Source organism: Erinaceus europaeus, chromosome 3, assembly GCF_950295315.1.
Source record: "Erinaceus europaeus chromosome 3, mEriEur2.1, whole genome shotgun sequence".
Lineage (NCBI taxonomy): Eukaryota > Metazoa > Chordata > Mammalia > Eulipotyphla > Erinaceidae > Erinaceus > Erinaceus europaeus.
The window spans coordinates 129,420,962-129,435,882 of NC_080164.1; the positions used below are offsets into that span (position 1 = coordinate 129,420,962).

A 14,921-nucleotide genomic window follows, 5' to 3' on the forward strand; every position below is an offset into this window, starting at 1 on the left:
TTTCTGCTAAATGACTCTTCGCACGGTTCTCTCCTCACGGGATACATCTGCTGGATGCCTCGCATCCTCCGCCCCGCTTTCATCTCTTAGGCTCTCAACACATTGTTTCCTCCAGACCTGGTGCCAGTGTGGAAAGGAGCCATCCCGCCCGGCCGCGCTCTGGGATTGGCAGCGAATGAATGATTGGCAGCGGGCATCTCTGTCAGGGCTTTGGCATGCTGCAGAGTAGGAGCCCTGTGCTAATGAATGCCATCTACACCTACCAGATGTGCCACTGGGTGACATGCCAGATCTTTTACATAATGCCATTCTGCCGGACACGAGACAGCTGGGGAGGGGGGTGTCTTTTAATGCCTTGGGGTGGGAGTGGGGCTGCGCACCCTCCCTACACACACCACACTTCATTTCTCCAGCCACCTCCCCTTCGCCCAGTCAGCTCCCCCTTTACATGGGGCTCCCTCACCCCAGGGGCAGGCGGAGGCTGGGTGCCTTCAGTGCCCTGAAAGTCCCTCTACCACCCTCGTAATCTGCCCCCACCTATACTTTGCCCTCCACCCCTACACAAACTCCGGAAGGGGGGGAGGGTGTTAATTTAAGCTATAAAACACACGAAAAGGATCTGGAGTAAAAGAGGGGGGACACCCCCCCCGCATTATTCACCTCTTCTCACGCGGAAGAGGTGAATGCCCTGCACCATGCCCAGAGCAGTTTCCCTTCCCAATGCCTTCCACTCGAAGGCCAGGAGTAGTTCCTCCCACCCCCCCACCCCCACCCCGGCCGAGGTCCTGTCAGCTCTTGTCCCACGCTCTGGCTGCAGTGTTATCGGTGGGTGGAGGCGCCCCCAGATCCGGGCCATTTGGAAAAGATGCTTCCTGGAGTGGGATGGAGCGAGGCGAGGCGGAGGGAGGTGGGGGGCACTTGCGACCGACGGCGGGTGCGCGCGGGCAAGGGGGGTTAGGTGCCCGCCCCCAAGCTTAGAAGGGGCGACCGGAGTGGGGTGGGAAGGACTGCCCAGCTGGCTGCCTGCTCAGGGGGCTCGGGGGCCCGGCCTCCGCTCACCCCTTTCCTCACCACATGCGCTCGGGAGCTCGGGGTGCAGCTCAGCGGGCAGACTCCGGCCGAGCCGCCAGCCCCCCAGGCTGGTCCCCGTCCCCGCCAAGTCTCCAGATGGCGGGTCGCTACGCTCGCCCGCGGCCCCCGGACTCCGCCGCTGCAACACGCCCCCCCCACGACCCACCGCCCCACCCCCAACTCCGCGGTGCAGGCCCGGCGGGGAGGGCCCCGAGGAGGGAGCAGTGCGGGGCGGGGAATCCCTTACAGCGCACTGGGGCCCTGGCCTTCCCGCGCAACCGCCTCCACTGCCACCAGCGGTGCAGCCGGACGGCGAAGCCGCCGTACCCGTGCGCCCGAGGGACCGCGGAGCCGCACCACCGGGAGGGGGCGCCCAGCACCCTGGAGCTGGAGGCGGGCGCTGCCTGGGCTCTCCGCCCGGCCCAGGGAAAGTCAATCTTGGCCGGAAAGGTGCCCCCTTCTGTCAGAGAGAGGTAATGCCCACGACTGCCACCTCCCGCGCCCCTTTCCTCCACTATCTCACTTTCCTCCTGTCTCCTCCCCATCCCTCCCCTCGCCGCTGCTTACTCGTTCCTCCTTTTCTTTTTTCTTTTTCTACCTGCTGGCCAACCCCCCTCTTCTTCCCCGCCTGCTGGGACTCTCCCCTCCTCCCCTGGCCCCCTGCCCGCGCGGGAAATTGTGTGCGCACTGGAGGGGTAGGGCGGGGGGGTTATCTCTCGCCGAAGCCGAGACTCGGGGCCACAGGGTCCCCCTGGGAGCCCACCGCAGCTGCCTGGAGAACTGCAGCGGGAGTGGGGGTGGGTTGGGGTGGGGGAGAGGTCATTCTCTTCCGGGCCAAAAGCCGGGTCGACTGATTTTGGGGTGCATGGTGCTCTTGGCAGCCAGCCGCGACCCCTCCCCTTGAGGGCTGAGCTCTCCCGGGCCAGGAGGGAGATGCGAAGCTCCAGATCTGGACCTGCTCGACCACCCCACCCCGTACCGGAGTCTGCGTTTATCCCAAGTCCCTAATTCCTTGTGCTGAGGGACACTGGGTGGTTAAGGGCCACCACGCCCCTCTGATCCCCTCCCCTTGCGGGAGAGTGCGCCCTGTAAGCAAATCCCCCAGGAAACATTAATCACAGCCGCTAGTGACTGCAGGACACTCTCCAGCAGCAGCTCTGACAGGGGCTCTACTAATCCCTCACGCTAGCGAAGGCCATTTCCGACTGACTAGATTCTCCCCCCCCCCCCGCAATTTCCGATGTTTCAGACAGAAGGAAAACACGGGGCTTGCGGCTCCTTAGGGTGATGGTGGTGCAGGGATGGGGGAAGGGGTGCACGTCGATCTGACTGCGTTCCGGGAATGGAGAAGAATTACCATTCCGAAGCCCTGAAATTCTCCAGGGTGGTGATGATGGAATGTGCATCGGGGTGGCTTAGGGGAATGGGGCAAGTTATTTGGGCTGCAGGTGCCTGGTAGGGTTGGAAGTCGCAGGACTTGCGACCTGCTTTGGGCACTGTCCCCTGACAGTGGTGGTGTAACAGAGGAGCGGGGCGCACCCCCAAGGCGGAGGGGTCTGACCCCCCGGGGCACTTTAGATTTCACTACCATGTCACTCAATATTTCCTCTTTATCCCATTTTATTCAAAACCGACTTTCTGCGTCCTCACAATCGTAATTTGCACCGTTGCCTTTTATCTTTGATTAATTAGGAAACCGAAAGAATATAATAGAGGGTCAGCCAATAAATTAGCCTCCAGAAGGGACAGTCTGATGTCCTGGCGGCTGTGTGGGTGGGCCTGGCCCCCCTCCTGCTCCCCCCCCCACACACACACACACATACAGCTTGGATCGCAGAGTACACTTGAAAGGCGCGCTATGCTGGCTGATGGAAAGCTTGCTCCCAATCAAACCCAGTGGCGCTAGCGAGGATTTTTCACAGTATCAGGTAGAGGGCCACCTGTGAGTTCTAGCTTTACCTAATTGAATCTAGAAAAGGAGAGCGAAGACCCGGGAGGGTGAGAGTGAAACTAAAATTTCATATATTCATTAATTCTTTTAAAATATTTTATTTCAGAGAGAGAGAGAGAGTGAGAGAGAACCCAAAGCGCTCCTCATAACTGGTTTATAATGGTACTTGGGATTGAACCCTGGGCCTCAGAGCCTTCTGCTTAAAAACCTTTTGTATAACTGCTATGTCTCCCCAGTCCTCCAGTTTCTTTCATAGAGGCCTCCCCACTGGCAGGTGGACAGGTTGTGCACCCCAAGTTTCTAATTGGTGCCTGTTTTTTTCCTGGGATGGGCAATTAGGTGAATTAGGTGGACTTGGGCATCCTTTGCCTAGTTCTCCACTGGTCTACTAGCCCCAAGAAGGGCTGAGAAAGGGGGGGGGGGGTGAGGGAGGAGGGAAGGAGACGGCGGGGGGGGGGGGGGGGACAGGGGAGACAGGAAAGAAAGGGAGTGAAATGGTTGTTATGATCATATCAGAATCTTCCTGGCCAAAGTGGATGCTCCAAACACCGCCTGCCTGGTTCCCCGCCCTTGCCCAGGCACTGGAAGTTCTCCATTGGTCTTCCATGAAATTGATCATGCCTCCCAGATGGCTAGAGGAGAGCACTTTGCCACTCTTCACAGCTTCGCCTCAGCCTCTTTAGCTTACAATTGAAAACCAATTAAAGGTTTCTATAAATCTGTTAGCTCCCCTTTTATCTGGGGACCCCTGATGCATGCGGTATTGCCCTTTAGATGCCTCTTCCACGTTTTGTTTTACAATTGTTGTATCAATAGAATGCGGCCTTTCTTCTCTCGGCTCTATAGATACAGATACACAAGGCAAAGCAAAGCTATTCAGCCTCCTCATTTGTCCCGCAGCCTAACAGTGGTGCCCTTTCTCTACTGCTGCTTCTCTGGCTTCGGCAGCAGCAGTTATAGTAGAAGCAGATGGCTACTGATTGGGGGAGCTTTGTGGCTCTCATACTGAATACTTTATGGAAAAGGAGTTTATCATGCTTCATTGGGCAGAGGAACAAGGGGTTGCAATTAATGGACAGAAAAATACATCTCTTCCAAGTTGAGACTCTTTCTCACCAGTTGTTTCCTTGGGCTGGAGTGGGGAGTAAAACACTAAGGAGTTTCATTTTATTTTATCCTATTCTCCTATTGGCCAACAGTGCTTTTGGGTCATAATTTGAGAAGAGAGCAGGCTTAGAGCCCTAGGCTTATGCAGTGTCCTTAGCAATGGCTGCTGTGTCATCATTCTCTGTCCTCAGGAGGACAAAAGCAGAAGGGTATGATCTTAGAATCTTTGGAGACATATTTTCCTAGGTGTCCTGTTAGTTGCTGTGTAAAACATCACCCTCCATTCTCCTATTATCTAGGGAGAACAAAGGGAATATAAGAAGAACCCTCTGAATAGTCAGAGGAAGACACTGGTGTTTGGGGGAGTTGTTGGGGAGTAGTGGGGAGACATTGTGATGTAGTGCTCCATCCATTCTGAAGGGTCTACACTGTAAAAGTTAAAAGCAGTTGTATGACTATAGACTTGGATTTGCAAACTTTGGGGAATCCTTCCACTGAAGGCCTAATTCACCACCAGATAATTAATACCTAGGAGTTTTTCCGTTCCTTTTCTCACTTGAGTTTCCTTTTTCCAAATCAGGTATGCACTGTGTCTATTGCTGGCATGTGCAAGGGAGTGCATCCCCCCCCCCTTGCTCCTTGCTCTCCCAAATCTGTTTTCCTCTCTTTCCATCAACAGAGCTCTTCCCTTCCCAAGGGTCTTGCCACAAAGTCACAGAAAAAATGCTTTCCAATGTGTCTGCAGCAGTCAGGCCCAGAGAGATAGATGGAAACCAGTCCTTCTTCTGATCTCTCATTACACCTAGAGGCACCTTGTCTCAACATTTTTAATGCCACTTTCAACCCCAGGCACTTGTTATGCACCTTCATGGTCCATGCTTCTTCCCCCTGCCTTTTCTGTTCTTTTACTTTGTCCCTGAAGACTAAGTAGGAAATGTCAGGAGGAAAGGCATGCAGTGCCCAGAAATGTCACCTGCCTGTCAAAAGCTGCTTATTCTTTACCTTGCAAGTGTGTTCCCACCCCACATGCATGCACCTCGGAAGAGCTTTTAAAATATTTGAAAATCATATAGGCCCAGCATTTCAAGGTGGCAGAAACTAAGATGTTTTGATTACTTTTTAAAGCTCTTATTACATGACAGGCTGAATGCTTCTTATGACTCTCTGAGCTAAGTGCATTAAAAAAAAAAACAGGAGACTTTTTATGCTTTTTTTTTTTAATACTTTATTTATGGATGAGAAAGATAGGAGGAGAGAAAGAACCAGACATCACTCTGGTACATGTGCTGCCAGGGCTCCAACTCAGGATCTCACACTTGAGAGTCAAGCGTTTTATCCATTGCGCCACCTCCCGGACCACGAGCTAAGTGTATTTTGCCTCTTTCGGGGAAATAGTAATAGAAGCTAAATCCTGCAAGGGAGCAAGTTGTGATGTGACCAGAGATTTGCCCTTTGTAATATGTATAACCGCCCAATGAGATAACTGTGTGTGTGTGTGTGTGTGTGTGTGTGTGTGTGTGTGTGTGTGTGTGTGTGTGTGTGTGTGTGTTAAGTTTAGAAATGGGAAACCGAAGTTCAGAGAGATGGTGCGATTTGCTCAAAACACAGGCATTGTAGATTGCAGACCTCCAAGGCTCTAGGATCCCAAGTGTAACCCTAACCACTCAGAAACAACCAAGTTACTCGTTCTGCAGAAGAGTTACCGGGAGCCCACAGTTGCTCGCTGGTACCAAGTTCCGGGCCTGGAAGGAACGTTCTGCAAGGTGTGGCTGTGGGCTGTGACGTAGAGCGCACAGGAGACAAGTGAAGCCAAGCGCCTGTGAAGAGATCACAGCGCAGGTGCTACTACTCACAGCCGGCGCCGCCCACAATGCTGCGCGCACAGCCCCCTAGCCGCCAGGGGCGGGGCCTGAGAGGGGCTTGGCCAAGGAGCCCCCTGCGGTATCCCTTCCCTGGTGGAGAGAGGGTCACCCTACCTCAGCCCATGGCCTAAGGACTTATTTGCATTTTCCCCCAGGCTCAAAGAACTTTCTGGTGAGCATGGTGATAAGAAATTCACTCCGCAGGCCTCCTAGCACAAAACTGCTGGCTCTTGCAAAAAAGGCAAGAGGGACATTAACACTTCTTTTTTTTTTTTTTACTTTTAAAAAAATTGCGTTACAGAGAGACCAGATCACTGCTCAGCTCTGGCTTCTGTTGGTGCTGGGGATTGAACCTGGAGCCTCAGAGCCTCCTGTGTGAATCTTTTACATAATAATTATGCTATCTCCCCTGCCCTTTGATAGATAATTTGGGCCCTTCCTTAGGAGCAGAGATAATCCCTGAACAAATTCTTTCTGTCTGCTTTATCCTCTATTGCAGGCCTCCGTGGAGGCATCAAGGAATCACTCTTCAACCTTCCTAGAGGGGCCTTGAAAATGGGTGTATAATCCAGTTCTCAGATTTTCTAGTGAGGAAGAAAAGGTAATGTCAGTAGTAGCAGCACTAAAACAGGCATGTATTAAGTGCCAGCCCATTTTCTCAGCTAAATATCTGCATAGCCCTCACACAACTTTAGGAAGAGGGTTTCCTTTGCATGGAAGAGCAAGCATAGTAATTATGCAAAGAGACTTTCATGCCTGAGGCTCCAAGGTCCCAGGTTCAACTTTTGGCACATCCATAGGTCAGATCCTACTGTTACGGTTTTTAAAAAAGAAAAATGCAGGGAGTCGGGTGGTATCGCAGCAGGTTAAGCGCACATGATGCAAAGCACAAGGACTGGCGTAAGGATCTGGGTTCAAGCCCCCGGCTCCCCACCTTCAGGGTGGTTGCTTCACAGGAGGTGAAGCAGGTCTGCAGGTGTCTTTCTCTCCCCCTCTCTGTCTTCCCCTCCTCTCTCTATTTTTCTCTGTCCTATCCAACAACAAGGAAGTCAATAACAACAACGATAATAACTACAACAATAAAACAAGGGCAACAAAAGGAAATAAATAAATAAATATCAAAAAAGAAGAAGAAGAAGAAGAAGAAGAAGAAGAAGAAGAAGAAGAAGAAGAAGAAGAAGAAGGAGAAAAAGAAGAAGAAAAAGACGAAGGAGAAGAAGGAGAAAGAAAAATGCAAAGGGCTTCCTTTATAGCCCTGGCCCTGCTAGCAGCAAGAGCCTTAGTTGGAGCCAGACAATCTACTACAGCTGGGGGAGCTGTAGCCTGAACCTGAGGCGTTTGCCCTTCTCAGGTCTGTTTCTCAGGCTTATAGGGAAAATGTTCCTTAATGTAGGCATCCAGACCTCCCTAGGATGTTCTAGGCTGAAATGAAAATAACGCAGGCTCTTCAAAGTAATCCTTTAAACATCTGCTCTGCCACTGGCTTTCCACAGTGCTTATCCTGACTCCCTAGTCCTCACCCAGGAGGATACTCTTTCTTGCCAGCTTTCATTACCTGCAAGGGAAACCAAGACAGGAGAGTTCATGGACAGGCCAACTATTAGGAGATCAAAATAGACTATGCCTTCTGAAAGACAATGGGGGACTTGCTGGGCTAGGATTAGAAGGGGAAATGAGGTGCTATACCCCAAGACCTCACCTCAGAACATCCTTTTCCTGGGAAAGTGGTCACTTGGTAGGAGGCAGAGTGGGCAATGCATTTGCAGACAAGCCGTGGGAAGATGGAAAACATGGGTAACATTAAGTGCCTTTAACTTTACTTGGTGGTCTTTGTGTCATCCAGGACAAGTCTGGAACAAACTGAGCTCAGAGAACACAGCAAGGTTTCTTTTGGTCCCACATTCAAGTTTTGCTGGGCTCAGCTTCTGAAAGAGCTTATCTCAGCTGAAGGCATGTGGCCCTTCTAGTTCTGCCAGGTGCTATCCAGAGATTGTTTAGGGTTCAGCCTTGCCTAATCTTGTGTTAGTCCCTTCCCTGAACCTTGTGAGACCTGTTTGTCCATTGAAGCCCACTGTGGTCATTGGCCTTCTCTGCAGTCTTGGCCCTTCCCTGAAACATGGCTCCAGACACTGTTCAACTCTGCTAGAGCAGCTCATTTAGTTCCCCTTTCCCTTCCCATAGAAGTAGACTGCACTCTCAGTGCACCAACATTGACCAGGATGTAATTCACAAGTTATGGGACTTCTCCTTTGCCTGGAGACATTAACTATATCACTTTTAGAATGAAGATAACCCTACCAGACTCCACATACACAGGGCATGAAATACTAAAGTTATATGCAGAAAGAATAGTCCTTACAACTTTATGTAGCTTTACTATTCTAGCCAAAAGCAGTTGGACTTCACACAAACTATCTACTCAAAGCCCTCTTCTATGGAAACTTGCAATAAAGGCACTGACTATGAATTTGAAACCAAGAAAAGTTACGGTCCTACAAGTTCCTTTTTTGCTAACCTCAGTACTCACTCCAAGTGTACTACAACATACACACTCACCCATAACCATGTCTGATCAACTGTAAACATTGTCGAGAACTAAACTCTAGACCCTCGGGAAATGTCCACATGCAGGTTTTAAATTCAGTATGTTTATTGTTCTTGGGAACTTTTGGATTATTTAACAACTCTAGATGTCATACTTTAAAATATTTTTCCTTAAAATGTTAGAAATTGTAGATTATATTATGGCTACTTTTATACTACATTAGCAGAAGGGTATCAAATCAGTCTGGCAAAAGGCTTTTAAATCATCAAGGTCATGTGTCTCAACTCCTCCATTATTTCTGCCACTTTATAATGTATACACTTTTGTTTGTGTTAGCCATACTATTATTTGTGACAGATTGATCTCTGAATTATTGAAAAGAGCATTTTCCCAAGTATTAGAATAAAAGGGAGACTTGCATTAGTAGTGTTTTTTTTTTTTTTAATTGGGGAATGCAGTTTTACAAGACAGTTTTCTTAGGGATACAATTTTGCTCATCCCCAGCAAAGTGCCATCTCACAGCAACCAAAAGGCATGGTGCTCCTAAGCTTCTTCTAATCCTTTTACTGTCCTCAGATCTTCTGAGACAGCTGATATAGACCAAGAGTTTATTCATGTTTCAACTCATCTTTTCCCTTGCTTTATTTTCTTAAATCCCGTATATGAGTGCAATTATCTGCTATTTGTCTTTCCCATTCTGTCTTATTTCACTTAGCACAATTCCCTCCAGTCCCTGCCATGTTGTAGCAAGAGACAAGATCTCATCTTTTCTTACATCTGAGTAGTATTCCATTGTGTATATATACTATATCGTCATTATCAATTCCTCTGCCATTGGATGCTTGGCTTGTTTCTGAAGCTTGGCTATTGTGCATAGCACTACAATGAACATAGTATATGATATACGTGCAGAGCACATATATCACACTGGGAGTCTGTAAGCACTTATAAAAATCTGCTAAAAGCTAGAGGCTTTCCATATGTTTGGGAAGACATGCCTCTACTGACACTAAATTAATTACCTTGGATTAAATCAAGAAAAACATGCAGTTCATTTGAACTGAAATCATGAAATATGGTTTTCCTACACTTAACTCAATTTATAATAAAAGCAAAGGAACAGTCTGAATATGAGCGAATAGTCAGAAAGAAATTCAGTTGTATTTTCAAGGTTCTAACATAGCAATGTCAATCAGCACTATTGCTTTTGCTAAGTGATACTTATACTGTACCCCAAATTCTTACCCTCTTTTCCTTTGTTTTTTACTTCTTTTCTCTTCTTCACTTTTCCTCTCCTCCTCCTCCTTTTTCTTCCTGACTTCTCATTGGAGGAAATCAGATGTCTCTCTTTAAACATCAGGGTAGTATGCCAGAGATAGGTTCCAAACTAGAAGTCTTGAGCATGTGTGTTCTCTGCCTCTTTTCCAGAGAGAAAAACGACATTATCTGTTTATCCCCAGAAACTAAATCTACAGTCCAAGACCATACCTTGCACCTGGGTGCAAGGGCACAGTATGTACTTATTGTGTATCTATCAGTACTCATAGAGTACACATAGAAACAGAAATGATTAGCTCTCAGGCACTGAACATTGGCCTTTCCTTCTTGTGCAAAGAAATTTAATGTAGAGGCTCTCACCTTGGTAACATCCAAAGGCCTAGAGTCAGTCTTCTTGAAATCTCATACCTCAACCTGTTTAAGTCTGGTGAAACCTCATTTGGACTCTAGTTTGCCTGGGGAATTTGGCCCATAGGGTAAGTAGGCTGAGTGGCTGTGTTCCTACCTACAAAACCTTCTTCCCACCCCACACCTCCTACTGAGATCTGATAAAGAGCTGTGGTGTTTGAGACTTGAAAGACTTTGTTACCCATGGAACCCACCCCTCAAATTAGACTATTCCTTGCTCGCTGTCTAGATACTCATCTTCTGAGAAGGGGCTTACAAGTTAAGAGAACCTAAGGGCAAGGGCACAGGATGTTGAATCTGGTTTATTGGTGACAGTTGCACAGATGAGCATGAAGCATTACTTTTAGGTCCAGGATAGCTGCCTTCAGTGCCACCTCTTTATTTTTTAGCCCCCATAAATGCCATTTGAAAATGACCAAGTCAGTTGACTACAACCCCAACCCAGAAGAAGAGGACAAAAGACAGTCCAGTTCACAGCTGAACTGCCATAGAAGGGCAAATAGAACTTGGGACACTTCAGAGAGAAGGTTCCAAACTTGAGTAATGTAGGTTATATGCATAACAGCAGTAGCAGTAGCATTTAAAATAGCTCCCATTGATTAAGAGACAGAAAGAAAAGCAAAGGAGAGAAAATTATGGATAACTGGCAAATTGGAGCCCTCCCTTCAAAGTACAAATCCCCTTGTGTCTCTGTCTTTCCCAGGACCAGCCCCAGAAGCATCCACTCTTATCACCAGTGAACCAACTATACTATGGAGGGTGAGGAGCAGACCCAAACTCAGATTGCCAAGTTCACTATTAAAAACCAAACTCTCCCTCATAGAAAAAGAGATAAGCTTTATCCAGTTCAGTAAGTTGGACTCTTCTTGATTTACCCAAATGTCAAGATACAACAAAATATTCAAATGAAGAAGACATTTTCTTTTTCTTTTTTCCAAACCTATCAAGTATCTTTCTCCTGAAGATGGAGAGGAAAAAAAAAAAAAAAAAAGATGAGCTGACAACTCTCTGCAGTGCATTTTGTCACTGATGTTTCCCTATTCACCTATAACACATTATACATTTCTGCTTCTCTTTTGTGTATAAGTAGTCAAATTTATCACTAAGAAAGTGTTTCATTCTTGATGGTTAGGCTAAGCCATTCAAAGCTCCTTTTTCTGCCTCCTCCAGCATTAACTGTCCCTTCCAGACACTTCCCTGTGGGGAATTAATAAGCATAGGAAATTCTTCCCTGTCTGCTTCTCTACTACAGTGGCACCCTCCTGTTTTCCAGTGTATTTTTCATATGTGTATATATGTATGTATAGGCAATTAAGCCCTTGATGATGTCTTGCTTTGGAAATAGGCTTAGCAGGGAATGAAACAGGACCCAGAAAGAAAGGGAGGGAAAGGAAGAAAAGCAATGTATGTTTCAATGTGACTCACTCTTAGGGGCTTCACATGCCTCCTAAAACAGAAGTTAAGCTGCTTCTTTATCCTAGAAAGAGAAACAGCATTTCCACTCTAACACTCTCTAACAATCAGATTTCCTCTCTCACTGCTTAGCTCTGTTTCTCCTCCCTCTCACTTAGGTCATAAAAGGCACCACTTGGGGGATCTTTCATTAATCTCTCTCCAGTCTTCTCTTCCTAAACAATACTGCAGTTGTCTACAGATGTTATCTTTACCAGAACTGCAAGAAGCCTTGCTAAGGAGAACATACTCACTTTTCATTGGAATTCTTCAAATCACTTAATTGGAAATAAAATCTCAGGGCAAAGAGCTCCAAATATATACATAAACTCATTGTTCCATGTGAATTAGATAAAAAAATTGTTGACTGGAATGTGTTTTTATACTGTCTGACACTAAATAAACATTCAACACATTGTTAGGAACTAATGAATTCCAGTAAGGAATAATGCAGTAATTTCAAATTAGTTTATGTACCATTGTAGCCTATAAATTTCTAGAGGAATAAAATTATAGATTCTCTTTACCGCCTATTAATGATTGTCAATTAGATAATTTATATTACAAAAGCAAAACTGTATGCCACAAAGTACAGAAAAGCTCTCTAACTAGACATTTTAAGTTTAGTCTACACATTTGTGTGGGTTTTGTCATCTCAGTCACTTAATCCATAAGACAAAGAGTTGGTTGGGTTTTTTATAGATTATTTTAAGTAAGTATTTTTTTAAACTGGAAATCCAGTTAGTAGGAGAAATGTGAAACTGAGAAGAAATATCATCTGATTGTCAGATTCCCAATTTGTCTTTCCCTTTTTTGATGCAGTGTCTTAACTATTGATATTTTCTAGCATAGAATTTGGAAGCTCCTCCACTCCAACTTAAATACCAGAAACTTTTTTAAAAAAATTTATTTATTTATAAGAAAGAAAGAACCAGACATCACTCTGGCACATGTGCTGATGGGGATCAAACTCAGAACCTCGTACTTGAGGGTCCAAAGCTTTATCACTGCACCACCTCCCGGACCACTCAGAAACACTGTTTATTTTATAATACTGGAATCTAGTGTCAGTATTTCAAAGGAGACAAAGTCTAAGTTCTCTATATTTAAGTAAAGAAAGGACAGGAGAAAGGAAAAAAAAAAAAGGTCATTTAGATTTTGAGGTCTTCTAAATGTCTACACTCTGCAATGTGTTCTTCAGTATCTGTCTATCTATCTACCTATCTGTATGGCTATATAGTAAGATTTGTTACATTTCTCTCACAAACATGGGTCAGAGTATCACTCCAGCATCTGAAATTCTAGGGGATTGAATCTGGGACCTTGGGCATGCAAGTCTTGTGATCTTCCACTGAGCCATTTGCCTGGGATGGGGGCCTGCAAGCTGTCTATACATTTAGTGGCTTGCATGGAGCAAAAGCAGAAATCCTATAAAGCAAAGGAAGTCTCTAGGGAGTACTCTTTTAATCAATTGAGTGAAATTAGGTTCAGAAAGGCTACCTTGTCCCCCCCCCCCCACCACCACACACACACTAAGGCTAACTTACTGATATTTACAGCTGTGCCCTTCCTGCCTTTCTTTTTTCTCCAAATTTACTCAAGTGCCTGCCCACTGTTCTTGAACCTGCTATTTGTCTGGAGCAGTTCTTCTGACAATTTCCCACTGGGAAAAAAGTGATTGAGATGAAGCTGTGGAGAGTGAAAGAGGGAGAGAAAGAGGAAACAATGAATGGAGCAATCAGTCATTAAACAATTGGTAGCTAAATACTGCTGCAGATTCTTCCATACAGACATGTGAAGACCCTTAGCATGGAGTTTTGGTCATTATATGAGTTGTCCATCAACTTATGTCTAAATGCAGGCACACTTAGGAGAAATGATATGTTACAATGAAAGATAACTGCACTTTGAAAGGCTTTCTTTGGAAAGTCAGTTGTCAGCCTGGAAATGCAGGGAGAATCCCACCCCCCAACATATGAGGATTTTGCAAGCCTGCTTCTTTTTTATTTTAAAAAGTGTAGGCTTTATCCTGACACCTTGGCTCAGTTGCTTCAGGACTCTGGACTTCTGTGAGGTGTAGACCAGGGCTGGGGGCGGGGGAAGCAGAGCATGCACTTAGTGGGAAATTCTGCTCACATTTTTTGTTTCTTCCCTGCAAAATCCTCCCTTTACCTCCTGGGACCTCAGATGCAGGCCAGGAGGGGCGCTCAGAACCTGGTCACTTACCCCCCCCACACACACACACACATACCAACAGACACGCCAGGGTCTCAGACTAGCGAGGGGGTTAGACTAACACAATCCACACCTTTTCGTTGTACAGCGGCCTTTGCCAACCCCCAGCCCACTTACCTTGCCTCAACTCTAGAGGAGAAACGAGGTTGCCTCCGGCCTCCTCCCTGGCTCCACTCTGCGGGATCCCAGGCGGCCAAGCACTCCACCCCAAGTTCGCCTCCAGTGGTTCCTCCCCGCGGGGGTGTGGGTGGGGCAAAGGGTGTGTATCTTTCCCGGACACTCAAAGCTTCTCTTAGGAATAGAGGGTGTGCCTCCGGAGGGAACCCCGAGAATCCCTGCAAAAATGTGCGACTGCTCCAGGGGACCTGGATGATCCATTACCCTGGCCAGGCAGAGCCTCTAAGCAGCTCAGCGCCCATCCGCCCGGAGATGGCCGGCGACACCCAGGACTCGCTCATGGCTGGCTGGACCACCTCTGTAACCATCTGTGCTCTCACTCACCACCTCCCCAGCCCGCCTGAGCTCCCCCCTCCCGCCAAGTCGAGATTCCCTCGCGGACTAGACGGAAAGCTCCAGGCAGTGTGGACAGAGCAGCCCGAGTCCAGTTACCTGGCTTCTTCCCTCCCACCTGCACCCCAACTCTTCCGGGTCTGGGATCTGGGGTTCAATTGCCAGGAGGTGCCTGTCCAGCGCTTTCCGAGGTCCGAGGCGCCTTCGCTGCAGCTTGCTCACCCCAAGTTGGGGTCCGTGGGGAGCTGAGGCCCCTCTCCCCAGCGTGTATCCTTCTGAGCCTGGCTTCCGTCAGGCCACCCCAGGCAGCTAGCTGAGCGCCTCCTGGGAGGCTCCACGTCTAGAGCTCTCCATCGGAGCGAAGCTGCATCCCTCCTCTGCCCTTGACAGAACTCGGGCTCCCCAAAAGCACGGAGTCGGTGAGCCCGCTGGGTGGCCGAATTCCAGCTTGAGGTCCCTCAAGTGCTTGGAGATACCTTGCAAAGCCCCTTGCCGTTCTTTT

General features: G+C 47.6%; 1 protein-coding gene across 1 annotated transcript; it reads left to right on the plus strand.

Moving 5' to 3' along the window:
• Positions 1 to 1,074: 1,074 nt before the first annotated feature.
• Positions 1,075 to 14,900, plus strand: LOC132537597 (uncharacterized). The gene is made up of 2 exons (XM_060188458.1): positions 1,075 to 1,544; positions 14,206 to 14,900. Exons 1-2 carry the CDS (start codon positions 1,075 to 1,077, stop codon positions 14,666 to 14,668), a joined length of 933 nt encoding a protein of 310 aa, XP_060044441.1. The 3' UTR covers positions 14,669 to 14,900.
• Positions 14,901 to 14,921: the final 21 nt, after the last annotated feature.

Bases quoted from the DNA above. Each gene is read 5' to 3' on its own strand.
- LOC132537597 (XM_060188458.1), top strand. From the start codon at position 1,075: ATGCGCTCGGGAGCTCGGGGTGCAGCTCAGCGGGCAGACTCCGGCCGA. The intron at 1,545-14,205 runs GTAATGCCCACG...AGCTTCTCTTAG, and splicing joins CCCCCTTCTGTCAGAGAGAG to GAATAGAGGGTGTGCCTCCG.